This window comes from Sinocyclocheilus rhinocerous, unplaced genomic scaffold (assembly GCF_001515625.1).
Source record: "Sinocyclocheilus rhinocerous isolate Xijiao unplaced genomic scaffold, SAMN03320098_v1.1 scaffold2496, whole genome shotgun sequence".
Lineage (NCBI taxonomy): Eukaryota > Metazoa > Chordata > Actinopteri > Cypriniformes > Cyprinidae > Sinocyclocheilus > Sinocyclocheilus rhinocerous.
The window spans coordinates 173,106-186,656 of NW_015656162.1; the positions used below are offsets into that span (position 1 = coordinate 173,106).

The 13,551-nt window shown below is 40.6% G+C and overlaps 2 protein-coding genes across 2 annotated transcripts in view; both read right to left on the bottom strand.

Annotated features, from left to right (window-relative positions):
* The window catches only part of fancm (FA complementation group M), a 48,062-nt gene extending 45,487 nt beyond the window's left edge, over positions 1-2,575 (bottom strand). Inside the window, exons 1-2 of the mRNA XM_016527178.1 lie at positions 2,311-2,575; positions 1,164-1,550 (exon numbers count right to left, since the gene is read on the bottom strand). Of these exons, the coding sequence (XP_016382664.1) occupies positions 1,164-1,550; positions 2,311-2,383 (460 nt within the window). The 5' untranslated portion in view covers positions 2,384-2,575. The remainder of the gene's footprint in view (positions 1-1,163; positions 1,551-2,310) is intronic.
* Positions 2,576-3,929: 1,354 nt separating this feature from the next.
* Positions 3,930-13,551, bottom strand: part of LOC107719688 (protein FAM179B-like) — a 22,038-nt gene continuing 12,416 nt past the window's right edge. Inside the window, exons 13-21 of the mRNA XM_016527170.1 lie at positions 11,229-11,346; positions 11,011-11,116; positions 8,935-9,170; positions 7,824-7,982; positions 7,612-7,738; positions 5,952-6,245; positions 5,560-5,779; positions 5,395-5,481; positions 3,930-4,305 (exon numbers count right to left, since the gene is read on the bottom strand). Of these exons, the coding sequence (XP_016382656.1) occupies positions 4,043-4,305; positions 5,395-5,481; positions 5,560-5,779; positions 5,952-6,245; positions 7,612-7,738; positions 7,824-7,982; positions 8,935-9,170; positions 11,011-11,116; positions 11,229-11,346 (1,610 nt within the window). The 3' untranslated portion in view covers positions 3,930-4,042. The remainder of the gene's footprint in view (positions 4,306-5,394; positions 5,482-5,559; positions 5,780-5,951; positions 6,246-7,611; positions 7,739-7,823; positions 7,983-8,934; positions 9,171-11,010; positions 11,117-11,228; positions 11,347-13,551) is intronic.

Here is a 13,551-nt window from a genome sequence, read left to right on the forward strand (position 1 = left end):
TTGATGCATCGGTTTATTTTCCCAGCCGTAACCAACATATGCATCAACATACGCTTAACACAATCCATTCATGATTACAGGTTTCAGCAGTTTATGGAGAACCAGCTGGTGAAGAAAATATTTAAATAATATTTAACATTTAAATAATTTAACATATTCATAATATTAAACAATACATTTTAAATAATAAATAATGTTTATATAATTGAACAGCACATTAATAAACATTAATAATTAATATTATAATTATACATATATTAATATTATTAATTAGAATGACACAATAATATCACCAAAAAAGGTTATTTATTTATAAACCTGTGATTTTGCAAAATTCTATGCAGTGTCATTTTAGTATCATTCATATACTATTATTGTTTTTATTAATACTTAGTTTTAATTTGAATTTTAGTTATTTTGTTGTGCATTTTTGTATTTCTATTTATTTTAAATATGTCTATTATTTATCTATTTATTTTAAATAGTTTCTATTAATTTTCATTACACTTTTAGTTATTTTAGAACACCGAGTTAAACTCATTTGAATTTTCTATGGTTTTAATTGCAGTTGTAGTTAACTATAATAACCCTGCTTCTTTGACATTAAATGGAGTATATATTTATCCACTCCTTTGTAGACTGTAAGTTAAATGATTCATTTTGAACTCTTCTTTTTGTCATTAAAACCTCTGATATTTAACTGCTTTAGTTTTTTTAATAAGTGCTTTAACTCTAATATGTGACCCTGGAGCACAAAAGCAGTGTTAAGTCGCTGGGGTATATTTGTAGCAATAGCCAACAATACATTGTATGGGTCAAAATTATAGATTTTTCTTTTATGCCAAAAATCATTAGGATATTAAGTAAAGATCATGTTCTATAAAGATATTTTGTAAATGTCCTACCGTAAATATATCAAAACTTAATTTTTGATTAGTAATATGCATTGCTAAGAACTTCATTTGGACAACTTTAAAGATGATTTTCTCAATATTTAGACTTTTTATTATAAAAGTATTATTTTGATAAATTGAGCAGCCCCATTTATTTACTTTAATGTTAAATTAGACATCATTCATTAACTCCTGCACTACAGTCTGATCGGGGACCGGTCCCTATGACCTTCTGATAATAATAATAATAATAATAATATTAATAATGACCTGTGAGCTCGGCCATGTGTTCCTGCGGGATGCCCATGACCCCGTGGCAGGCCTGGATCTGTTGGGCCACCAGCGGTTTGGTGGGAGCCATGAAGACGATCTTGCCGGAGGGGAACCAGCGGTAGAAGTTGTACATGAGCACCGAGGCGATGAAGGTCTTGCCCAGGCCGGTGGGGAGGCAGACCAGCGTGTTCTGCAGCAGTGCCGCCTCCGAGATCCGCAGCTGGTACTCGCGGAGCGGGTAATTAATGGGGTAGATCCAGACGCGGCCCGCCGAGGGGTCAAAGCCCAGCTCCGGAGCGGCCTGCAGCGAGCGCTCGGCCTCGTACACAGCCACCAGCATCACATCATCATCATCCTCATCTTCATCAGGAGCCGCTGCGGGATCTGGGGGTATTACAGAGAGCAGGTTATGTGGCTCATACGGGGATGTTTAAGGGCAAGTAAGCAGATAAACTCAGTATTCGGTTCCAAAAACGGAGGTAACTTTCAGTTAGGGCTGGGCGGTATATCAGGTTTGTAAGATATATCGATATTTTCTTTATAAGCGATTAGATATGAGGCATTACCGTTTATATCGATATACAGTAGTTTGATACGAGCACATCTGAAAATACAGCGGAGGACACAGACTGAGCTGCTGCGGAGAAACTGCATAATCCAGTTTGTTCTAAATAGGGTTGGGTACCGAAACCCGGTACCAATATGGCACCGGTACCCATGTAACCGGTATGTACTAGAACCGAATCAGTCACAAAATCTGTGAAGAATCAAACGTAAATTTTTTCTGCAATCATACACTTTGGGTGCAGTAAAAAGCACATTTTTCTTAGGTTGTGCCTTTAGCCCCGTTGTACCCTACTGTTAAAAGTTTTAGGCACTTGTGTAAAACTGCTGTAAAATGAGGATACTGTCAAATATAATGTCATAAATATATTTTCTTTATCAATTAACTTCTATTAGCTAAATTACATCAACATTTGCTGTGAGCATCTTCTGCGTTTAAAGCAGCTTTAGCCTCGGTGCACTTGAGCAGTTTCTCAGCGAGGTTTCTTGAAGCCCGTCTCAGTTTGTTCCGTTTCTTCATGTCTAGTGTTTCTCCAGGTGTGTGTGAGGGTGAGCTAACCGTGGTTTCTGGAGTACACACCTGGTTTGGCGCTGGTTTTGCTCTGGTCTCTGCGGCCCCAGGACTGGAATAACGTTCTCTGATGGGCGCTCATTGTAGAATCACCTCATCTTCATCTTCGGTGGATATTAACTCACAAACGCGACTAAATCCTTGTCTGAGCGAGCATACCGCGACGACATCAGACGCGCTGAAGCGCTGCGTGTTTATTAACGCTCATAACCGAAACATAAGCGGGTTTTAATATTCCAAACAAATGTAAACACAGCAGAGCGCGCGAAACGGCGGCTCGAATGTGGCGCGTACGGCTGACGTCACCGTGCGTGCGTGCGCATGCGCAGACGGAGAAAGCGTGTTCAGACGTCCACGTTCGCTTTTGAGTTGAATCAATAATATATATTTAATATATATAGAACTGATCATTTATTTTTAATCATTAAGCTCATCATGTGTAAAAAAAAAATAATAATGTGAAAACACCGGCAAAAGCCTACGCATTAAATGACCTTAAATCAGAAAGTGAATTATTCTTTCACATAAACAAACTATGAAGATCTAAAGAAAACTAATGAAGAGAGTGTATAAGTGCGGAAGGATCACAGAACACGTGTTTACAGAAATAAGACACTTTATTATATAGATAAATCTCTGTCTCTGGGATATAATTAAATGTGAAATCTCATGAAGGCTGTTCTGGAGTGACTGGCACTAAACTGAGAGCTAGATCTGGACATGAGCTCACCTGAGTTCTTCTGATTCACTCGAACACATCCAGAGCGCACACCCGCATCCCTCCGGGTCCAAATGCTGATTTTCCTCTTGTTTTTAAAAACCCAACAATAAATTCAATCATGCAAATAATCTAGGACAGGTCGCACTTAAAACAGGCCATAATGAAGTCAATATAAAGTCAATATAATATGAACTCAATAAAAAAAAAGGATCGACCGTCACGCAGAGAACACGCGATCATGCAGGATACACATACACGCTTCACAAGATCTCAACTAGATTCGACCAAGTTTGCAAGGTTTTTGAAATTAGCTGTTTATTAGACATTCAAAGATTTGTTTAAATGATATAAATGCGTATTTGCTGAACAAATATCGGTCGACCACTAACACACACACACACACACTGTCTCACAGACACACACACTGTCTCACAGACACACACACACACACACACACACTGTCACACAGACACACACACACACACACACTCTCTCACACAGACAGACACACACACACACACACACCTCTGCAATGCTCTCCAGCCTAACACTCACAGAACTACTATACAGTTTTTGCCTATTGCTTGAACACTTTTTGCAAAACTTCGGCTCAACACTGTAACCAACAGGGCACATTCTGGGAAGTTTGTGTGCATTAATCATATTTTTTCAAATAAAGCCAAGGTAACACTCATTTTACATACAGCACACAGTGACATGAATATGACAGCGGGCAAATGCAGAGTTTAAAGTTTGTCGATTGTGCGTCTCCAGTGAAGCTGAACTCTCCTCCTGTCCGTATTCACACGGATCGACCGTCACGCAGAGAACACGCGATCATGCAGGTCACATGCACACTTCACAAGATCTCACAACTGGATTCGACTAAGTTTGCAAGGTTTACAAAACAACATCGGAGTGATTGTGCATTTAAAGTGTGGAATCTCCATGAAAGTGCAAAGCGTCAGATGGTCAGACAGAGAGAGAGTGTTTATTGACCCGTGTGTTAGAGATGGTCAGTCAGGCACTGTGGGTCTGTGTCCAGGAGGATTGAGCGGCTCTCAGGAGCTGGTTCAGGTCGCTCTGCACGTTTGCAGGCTGTGAAGCGGCGGCGTTCTCCAGCAGCATCTGGCCCATGTGTGCATGCAGCGCCTCGGCAAGCTTCGCTGTGGCCATCCGGACGTTTCCTCCGTTACAGGAGGAGCGGAGCAGCGTCCAGAAGAGCGGGAGAACCTTCTGCTCCACCAGCTGCGGTCTGTGCGGGTACAGCTCCGTCACCAGCTCTGAGAAACAACACAAACATCACGCTTTCAGCTCCACACACGCTTATTACTGGGGTCTGGTGAAGAGGCATTCAAGAGCTTTTTAAGACCAAGGAAAGAAACTGAAAATGAAATATTTAAATACAAATAACAAAAAGGAATGACAGAACATATGAAGTCTTGTTTTCTGAGAAATTGATCAAAATGAAGTCAGTTTATGATTAAAATATAAACACATGTTGTATCTGTCAGTGGGGTAGGGCTGCATGATTTGGGGGGAAAAATCTAATTTTCTAAATCTAAATTTCTAATTTTTCTGGTAAAAATTGTGATTTAAAAAAAAGAAGATAACTCCAGGTTTGTTGTGCTTGTTTGTAGGGCTGCACAATTTGTGCTTAGACATCAACATGAATAATAATAATTATTAAAGATAAAAAAAAAATATCAATTACAAGATAAAAAAATAAATATAATAATAATTTGTATATTTTAATAATTTTACAATAATAATAATAATAATAATACTGCAGGGTGAACCGTTAACATGCAGGAGGCCTATGACTATAACTCATTAAAAAGGTCTAAGGTTTTATTATATAATAGTATTTTATCATTATAAAAATCTGTGAAAGTAATTTCTTGTCAGAAGGTGTGCACACTACGCATATATTTAATTCAAAATCACAGCCTTTGCCATTTCATAATCACACTAAAGCCGAATCTTGATTTGAGTTTTATTTCGAGTAGTTGCGCAGCCCTACAGAAAACTCAACTTAATTCAAAGGAAAAACATGTTTTCATTCCCCACTGACAGATATTTGTTCTTGTTTTAATCAAACTCACTTCATTTTGTTCAATTTCTTAGAAAAAAAGACTTGTATCTTCATTTTACATCTCCAGTAAATGTATCTTGATTTAAGGATGTTTAGATATTTGTACACAGGAAAACAAGAGAGAAATACTGAGGAAGAGATTTAGTTTTGCAGTGATGCAACATTTAATGCCAAGACTTTATTCATTTCACACTTTCTGCTCTGATTTAAGAGTTTTTAAGGCTTTATTTTGTGGAAGGGTGAATAAAGAGCTGCAGAAGCCCTCGTCTGGACTGACCTGCGACTCTCTCGATGAGGTCCAGCTTGGCTTTCCCGCTCAGATACTGGGCTTTGGAGCAGAAGGGCTGCAGCAGGAGGCTGTTGTCTGAAACACAGAGTCAGAGTCAAACGCACTGAAGATCAGCTCAAATCAGTCAGAGCCTCAAAGCCAAACTCAACGCACCGATGTTGTGCATCAGAGCCTGAACGGCTCCCAGCGCCGCCGTGGAGATGCTGCTGTTCTTGGAGTTGAGGTGATTGTCCACGACGGCGGGGATCAGGAGGTTGAGCACTGGAGCCAGACTGTCTCTGAGCAGAGCAATGATGGGCTGAAGAGCCTCCAGAGCCCGCAGGTTCACCTTACTGTTGGACTCCTGCAGACGAGCCTTCAGAGCGTCAAACACCTGCGGCAGACCGTCAGCAACATTTATATATATATTTTTTATTTATTTTATACAGTATAAATTATTAGTTATTAATTGAAACAAGCTGAAAATCAGTGAAAGTTGATTTGATTGGAAGGTTTTATTGAGTGCCCTGAATCAGGGATCTGTGGCGTCTGACAGGTTTAGTTACCGGGAACAGGCTGCCGATGACCAGAGCCGGGTTCTCCTCGCAGTCGCACACCAGCTGATCGATGGCCTTGATTCTCTCCCTGAAGTCTTTGGAGTTGAGCAGCGTCTTCATCTGTTTGACGTACTCGCTCCGGTCCGCCAGGCTGTGCACGGCCGCTTTACTCACCACCTGCCCACAATCCCTGCTGCCGCTCAGAGGCTCACGCGTGAGGGACGAGGTGCGCACCAGCCCACTGCCTGGGAGAGAGCGCCTGCCCCGCGCCGACGGAGCGTCCTGAGGCATCTCCCCCAAACCCTGACACATACACACACACACACACACACACAGGGGAGTTTAACACTGAACACTGGTAGAAGACAGTCTCAGCCTTAGACACGCCCACAATCACACCCAGACACGCCCGCAACCACACCCACTGACACGCCCACAACCACCCATGTACACACCCAATGACACGCCTACAATCCCACCAGACACGCCCATGTACACACCCACAATAACACCAGCCACGCCCATGTACACCCACTGACACGCCCATGTACACACCCACTGACACGCCCACAACTGCCCATGTACACACCCACTGACTCGCCCACAATCACATCTGACTCGCCCACAATCACACCAGACACACCCACAATAACACCAGACACACTCATGTACACGCCCACAACCACACACCCATGTACACACCCTGATTGATGGCCTTGATGGCCTTTAGTTTAATTTGATGTACACGCCCACAACCCCACTGACACACCCACAATCACACCAGACACGCCCATGTACACACCCACAATCACACCAGACACGCCCATGTACACACCCACAACTACTCACGTCCATGTACACACCCACAATCACACACACGCCCATGATTACACCCACAATCACACCAGACACGCCCATGTACACGCCCACTGACAGCTTCTAAGGAGGAACTTTGTTTTTGAGGTTCTCAGTAGCACATAATCAAGATAAGCACAAACCTAGACTCAGAAAAATTATAATTAATAAAAAATATAATTTAAATAATTTAAACAATTTAAAATTACAGTGATACAATGATTTTTTTAATTAAATCAGCATAAATATAATATAAATATTAATACAAATAATGATATAAATATGCTGATTTGCAAAAACAAACATTTATTTTTTTTACTTTCAATGTTGAAAACTGATAAATTTGTGATAAATTTGTGGAAAGTGTGATTAAAAAAGAAAAGAAAAAAATTAATTAATACTTTCATTCATCAAAGACACATTAAATTGATCAAAAGTGACAGTAAAGACATTTATAATGTTACAGTAGATTTCTATTTCAAATAAATGCTGTTCTTTTGAACTTTCTATTCATCTGTGAATTCTGAAAAATAAAATGTATCACGGTTTCCACAAAAATATTGAGCAGCACAACTGTTTTCAACATTAGAACATTTCAACACAGAAATAAATTACCGTTTAACAGATATTCACATAGAAACAGCTAGCTTAAGTTGCAATAATATTTCACTATTTTTACTGTATTTTTGATCAAATAAATGCAGCTTTTTTCGAAAACGTGAAAAAACAAATCATACTGACACCAATATTTTGAGCAGTAGTGTACATATGCAGGAAAACGGTTAGCTGTGTTTGTGAGGGGTTTTGTGCACACCTTGGTTTTGAGAGTGAAGACGGCGTCTCTGATGGTCGGCAGGTCTTTAGCAGGGACGAACTTCTCCAACATTTTATCAAAGTCACGGTGAGAGGACAAAAACAGCAGCATTTGTCGACCAAAGTACCTGAGAGAGACACAGCAATGAAAGCGTGAAGCGCTGAGGCGAGAGCGTGTCAGGCTGCGTGACCTCTGACCCCTGCGCCGCTCACCTGGCCTCCTGAGACGAGTCCTGCACCAGCTTACAGACGGCTGGTAGGATGCGGTCGGTCAGATCTTTAGCTCCAGACAGCAGACGAGCGGCTCCGACCCGCTCCACCAGACCGCTGAGATGCAGAGCCGCACACTTACGCACTACTGAGTTCAGATGACTATGAATGGAACACACACAGACGAGCATTACAAAACAATATCTCCAACCCTGTGCATGAAATAACAGTCAGAAAAATATAACTATTTGTGATGGAACAGTCAATGTTTGCATGTGTGTTTTTGTTCAGTATCATATTTGCTCCATCCAGCATTTATGGCTCATATAGTCTGATACAGTGAGAATATGGAGGAAAAAAAGCTCAGTTTGCTGCAGATGCTGAAATGTATATGCTGAAATTCTGATGCTTGTGATGTAACTCAATGAGATCTTTATAACAGTAGAGCAGATACTGACATAAAATTATCTAAATATCAGGCGTCGCTCTATATCACCAGTAATCTGTCTCAGTAAGATGAGACTCAAACGCTCCAAACATATAATGCAGTGATTGAGAGCTGAAGAAATAAAGGCTCCTCAGAAGATGTGAGATGTTCTGGAGGCTTGTGAAGATCATTCCTCCGCTGAGGAACAGTGAAAGTAAAGCTTCTGGAAACAAACGCTCCTCAAAAGATCCTGAGGATCAGATTTGAGACTCTAAAACATGATTGATGGAGAATCAACTAAAGCTGAGCTGCTTCAGTCCAGTAAGAGTTCATCTGGAGATATTACTGCAGTTATTCTGACCTTTACTTGAGAAAAACCAGTCAAGATCTGACACGAGAAGCTCCAGCTGAAGCCTGAGCTGCTTCAGTCCAGTAAGTGTTCATCTGGAGATATTACTGCAGTTATTCTGACGCTTACTTGATCAAAATCAGTCCAGATTTGACTCGTGAAGCTTGAGCTGAAGCTGGACGTTTCTACAATTACACTAAAAGAGCTTTTACTGGATAAAACACTCTAAACTCTCAATCAGAGACAGAAGACGTGCAGCAGATTGAGTGACAGCAGAGTTTGATCACTTCGAGGCCTGTAGGTGTGTGTGTGATCATGTGACGCAGGTGATTTCTGACCCGAGTCCTCCGGCGAGCAGCGCGTTCATGCTGCGTGTGAGAGTGCAGTGCTGCACCATGCTCTCCAGTGCTCGCTCCACGTCTTGTCTGATGAAGGCGTTGCATTCTCCGGCTTTCTGCAGCAGAGCTCTGACCGTCCCATCCAGCTCCTGATCCATTCCCTTCTGCAGCACCGCGAACATCTCTCCCAGCGTCACCACAGCCACACGAGACACGCCGGAGCGCAGGTTACGAACCTTCATCAGAGAGAGACACATCAGATGACGCATGATCAGAATAATCACACGACTGCCTTCTGTAGAGCTGCTTTACAGCTGAAACTAGTTCCATCATCGATACATTTTGCAACATTAACTATGTTTCCATTCACCTATTTTTATGCACATTTTGGAATATTGCATAAAAAAAACCTTGGATGACAGCATTTATTGTGTTTCGTCTGCTCGTTCTGAGGCGCAAGTCATTTATCTAGGGATGCACGATATTATCGGACTGATATCAGCTGATAATGGCTTTAAATGTAAATATCGGCATCGGCCCGATATGAAAAATTATGCCGATATATCTTGCCGATAAGAGGAATACATTAACTCACATGTGCTCAGGGTGTGCTAGTGATTAGATCACGATCAAGATCAACAGTGTGGCTCATTCTTGAAGCAAAGTTTTGTCTGAATGATGATTAGATTGACTGTTTGGATCGCTGCATTTATTCTGTGAAAGCACGTACAGAATGACGCGTTCGGTGTGTGATAGAGTAAACCGTAATAGCACGTGCAGTGGGTCCTAATGCCCGCTCAGTAAAGAGTTTTAATCCGTAGGGGGCGCTGTTGGCCTACTTCTAATTAAATTAAATGTAAAATAGCCTACACAAATAACATTTAGACTGTTTCTGATTAAATAAAGCAGTAATTAATGTCATAAAATAATGAGTATGTTTTGATTTAAAGGTCAGAAGCTATAGCTTACATACATAAAAAAAAAAAAAATCACAAACACGACACTTGTAAATTAAATAATTGTATACTGATTTATTCATTAATGTGTAATATGTTTTATTTTTTAAACAAATCATAAGCTCTAAAAGATTTTCAGAATTTGTACAACTCTTTTGCTTTAGACCATCTACAAATGTTAAATCTTAAAATAAAATGTTAGGGTTAACCTTGCCTCTTTCTGGGAGGAAAAAAATGCAGCGATTGATATATAGTTTATTTATAGTTATTTTCAAAGCTTCGAGACTTCATCGGCCAAAATTTGTTAAAAAATATCGGTATATCGGATATCTGCAAAAATCCAATATCGTGCATCCCTAAATTTATCATATATGAAAATTATTATATTCAGTGGCTTCTCCTATTTTTCTTAGTGATATTTAGTGCCAGTTTACCAGGAAGTGACGATTTTGCTTTATACGCAAATGTTTTATGCGATATTCCAGTTTTGTGCAGAAGTTTAATTCGAATCTTTGGATGGAAACATAGCTATTAACACTTTGGCTGGCAAAATGGCTGAAAAACTAAATTTTAATTTTGTACTTAAATATTATCAATATTCAAATTATATTGGAATTTAAAAGGTATAACTTCAGTTAGGGGGAAAAAAGCTTTTGGCTTCTCTCCAAGAGGTCGCATCGAGCAAAATATTACTAATGCATGTTTATTCAAAGCAATAAAATAACATGACTATCTTTGGAAAAAAAAAGTGCATAATGTTTAAAATGTTTATAAAACATAAGTTGCTTAAACAAATAGAACCAAAACACATTTTATATTTAAAAACATGAGATGCAGTGGGACGGGGAAAAACCACCATAAAGTCTCGAGACGTGTATTTTTAAAAGTTGAACTTACATTAATTTTAAGTGGCTTTCTAAACACGCGGCTCTCTTGTGCGAGACTGATTTGGATTTTTATTTTGAATTCGACAAATATTCGAAATTCTAATTTTTATTGGACCGCCCTCCTGTGTATCACTGCGAAGCTGCTCTGAAATGATCTGTATTGTATAAAGTGCTATAGAAATAAATGTGACTGGTCTTGAAATGAGTTGTGAGCGTGAGCTGCAGTGACTGACCTCCTGAATGAGAGCGAGACACACGTCATGAATCCTGCTCATGAGCACGTCAGGATGATACTGAGCCAAACTACGCAGGAAGTTCATCCCCTCGATCTTCTTCTCCCTTCATGAACACAATATATTTACGCTAACGACTTTACAAGAGGATCTGTCGATCTCTATTTGTGTGTGATGATGAACGAGCACACCTGTGTCGATGCTAAACACAGACTCACCAGTCGTCTGCGGCGATCAGTCTGAAGCTTTGCGTTAGCGCCAGCTCCGGTTTAGAGAACGGCCGCAGGTCTGCCTGATCCTGACCCTCTTTCTTCAGACTCCCAGTAATCAACTCATCTGATGGACAGACATGAACAACTTTATTATGATCACACACGCCGAGACAAACCTCAGCGACAGACTGATTATATCTCACATGACATTTATGAAGTCTGTAGAAGCTTTTATCCAAAACAACTCGCAGTGCATTCACGGTAAACATGTTATAAGTGTGATCCCTGGGAACTGAAGCCATGACCTTGTTGAGATAGATCTACAATTTACTGACTAAAGCTGCGGTCACAATTTTGCAAGGGGAAAAAAAGGCCATTTGTGAATAGTGTAATGATATATGAAGCACGGTCACTTTCAAATCAAGCAGCTTTCTGTGGGTCAATGCAGTGAATTTGCATGACTAAGTGAAAGCGATGTGAAATTTGCATGTGGAAATCTTTTAGTTTCCTATTAAAATTAAAATTAATTTGGAGTTTTAAAATTAATTAAAACTTACCAAAAAGCAGTAAATGTGAGCGAATTTAGTGTTAGTTGCATGTAGTATCACTACTGTTCAAAAGTCTGGGGTCAGTAAGATTTTTCTGAAAGAAGTCTCTTCTGCTCACCAGGGCTGCAGTTATTTGATCAAAAATACAGTAAAAATTGTGAAATATTATTATGATTTAAAACGGATGTTTTCTCTGTGAATCTCTGTTAAACTGTAATGTATTTCTGTGATGCGCAGCTGTATTTTCAGCATCATTACTCCAGTCTTCAGTGTCACATGATCTTCAGAAATCAGTATAATATGCTGATTTGCTGCTCAAGAAACATTTCTGATTATTATCAATGTTGGAAACAGTTGTGCTGCACAATATTTTTGTGGAAACTGTCATACATTTTATTTTTCAGGATTCACAGATGAATAGAAAGTTCAAAAGAACAGCATTTATTTGAAATAGAAATCTTTTCTAACATTATAAATGCCTTTACTGTCACTTTTCATTCATTTAATGCATTCTTGCTGAATAAATACAGTAATTAATTTTTTTTAAATCTTACTGACCCCAAACTTTTGAACAGTGATGTAAAGTCTGAAGTAGATTTGAGTAAGTGTTTGTGTGATTTTATTGCTCGCTGCACATACAGTGTGACGTGTATATTTTCTCTCTCACCGGAGCTGTGTGATGCAGGCGGTCTGATCCGGTTCAGACTAGACACTCGTCTCAGTCGTGGCGCTGCGTTCCTATTGGGCAGGCTGGTCGGGGGGGCGGGCTGATGGGCGGGGCTTAGATATTTCACTGGATTCTGCGATCCAGTCGGGCAGGAGGGAGATTCATCAGAGAGCGACTCGCATCCGTTCAGACTCACGTCTGGAAACAAACCATAAACGGTGAGCACAGAGACGACAGATGAGCGATGGCCGTCACTGCTGTTGACCTCTCACCTTTCACATCGTTGATGAGCACGCGGCGTCTCATTGGGTCCTGAGCGGGGGGCGTGTCCTGCTGATGCATCTTGTCGCTCGCAAACTCGGAGAGTCTGACTCTCTCCTGTAACGCACACAGATCACGTGACTCAGGATCACAGCGGAGGCTCGATTTAAAGGGGTCAAGACATGAGAAACCAAATTTCCCTTGATCTTTTGACACAGAAGAGGTCTTTGTATGCTTAATACATCCTGCAAGTTTCATAGCTTAAAATGTCCTCCGCATTATAAACAAAGCATTTATTTAATCAAGCTCCAGAAGCAGCTCGTTTGGATCTGAGGTGCAAGGTGACGTCACAGGGCACAAACATTTGCATAAACTCCGCCTCCAGAGCGACACGTCGGCATAGGCCCCGCCCACTGGCGTTCAGTCGCTAACGGCTTGATCAGCTGAATGCGAGCGTCTCGTCAAAAGCAAATAGAAACTACAATCAATGCGCTATCTTGTCTACACTGGATACAGTAAACAGATGCGATTCTCTTTCTGACACAGTCCAGCGCTCGAGTCTGTCGTCAGGACAAATGCAGTGAAATGCAGTCTTTGTACAGATATCAGAAGGAGCCCAGAGTAAGGAACAAGTGGACAGTTTATTTTAATGGCGTCCCGGATCGTGCCGGAGGATTTTGTTTTGTAATCGAGGCACAGTGTCATGGAGAGTCACAAAGAAACATGTGTTGAAAGATGCAGGGCTGTCAGTCAGCGGCTGTGGGCGGGGCCTATGCAACGTGATGTCACATTGCATAGAGAATCAAAACGGCAGGCCTAGTGAGACTGATTTGGTTTAATGGGGATTAAAAAA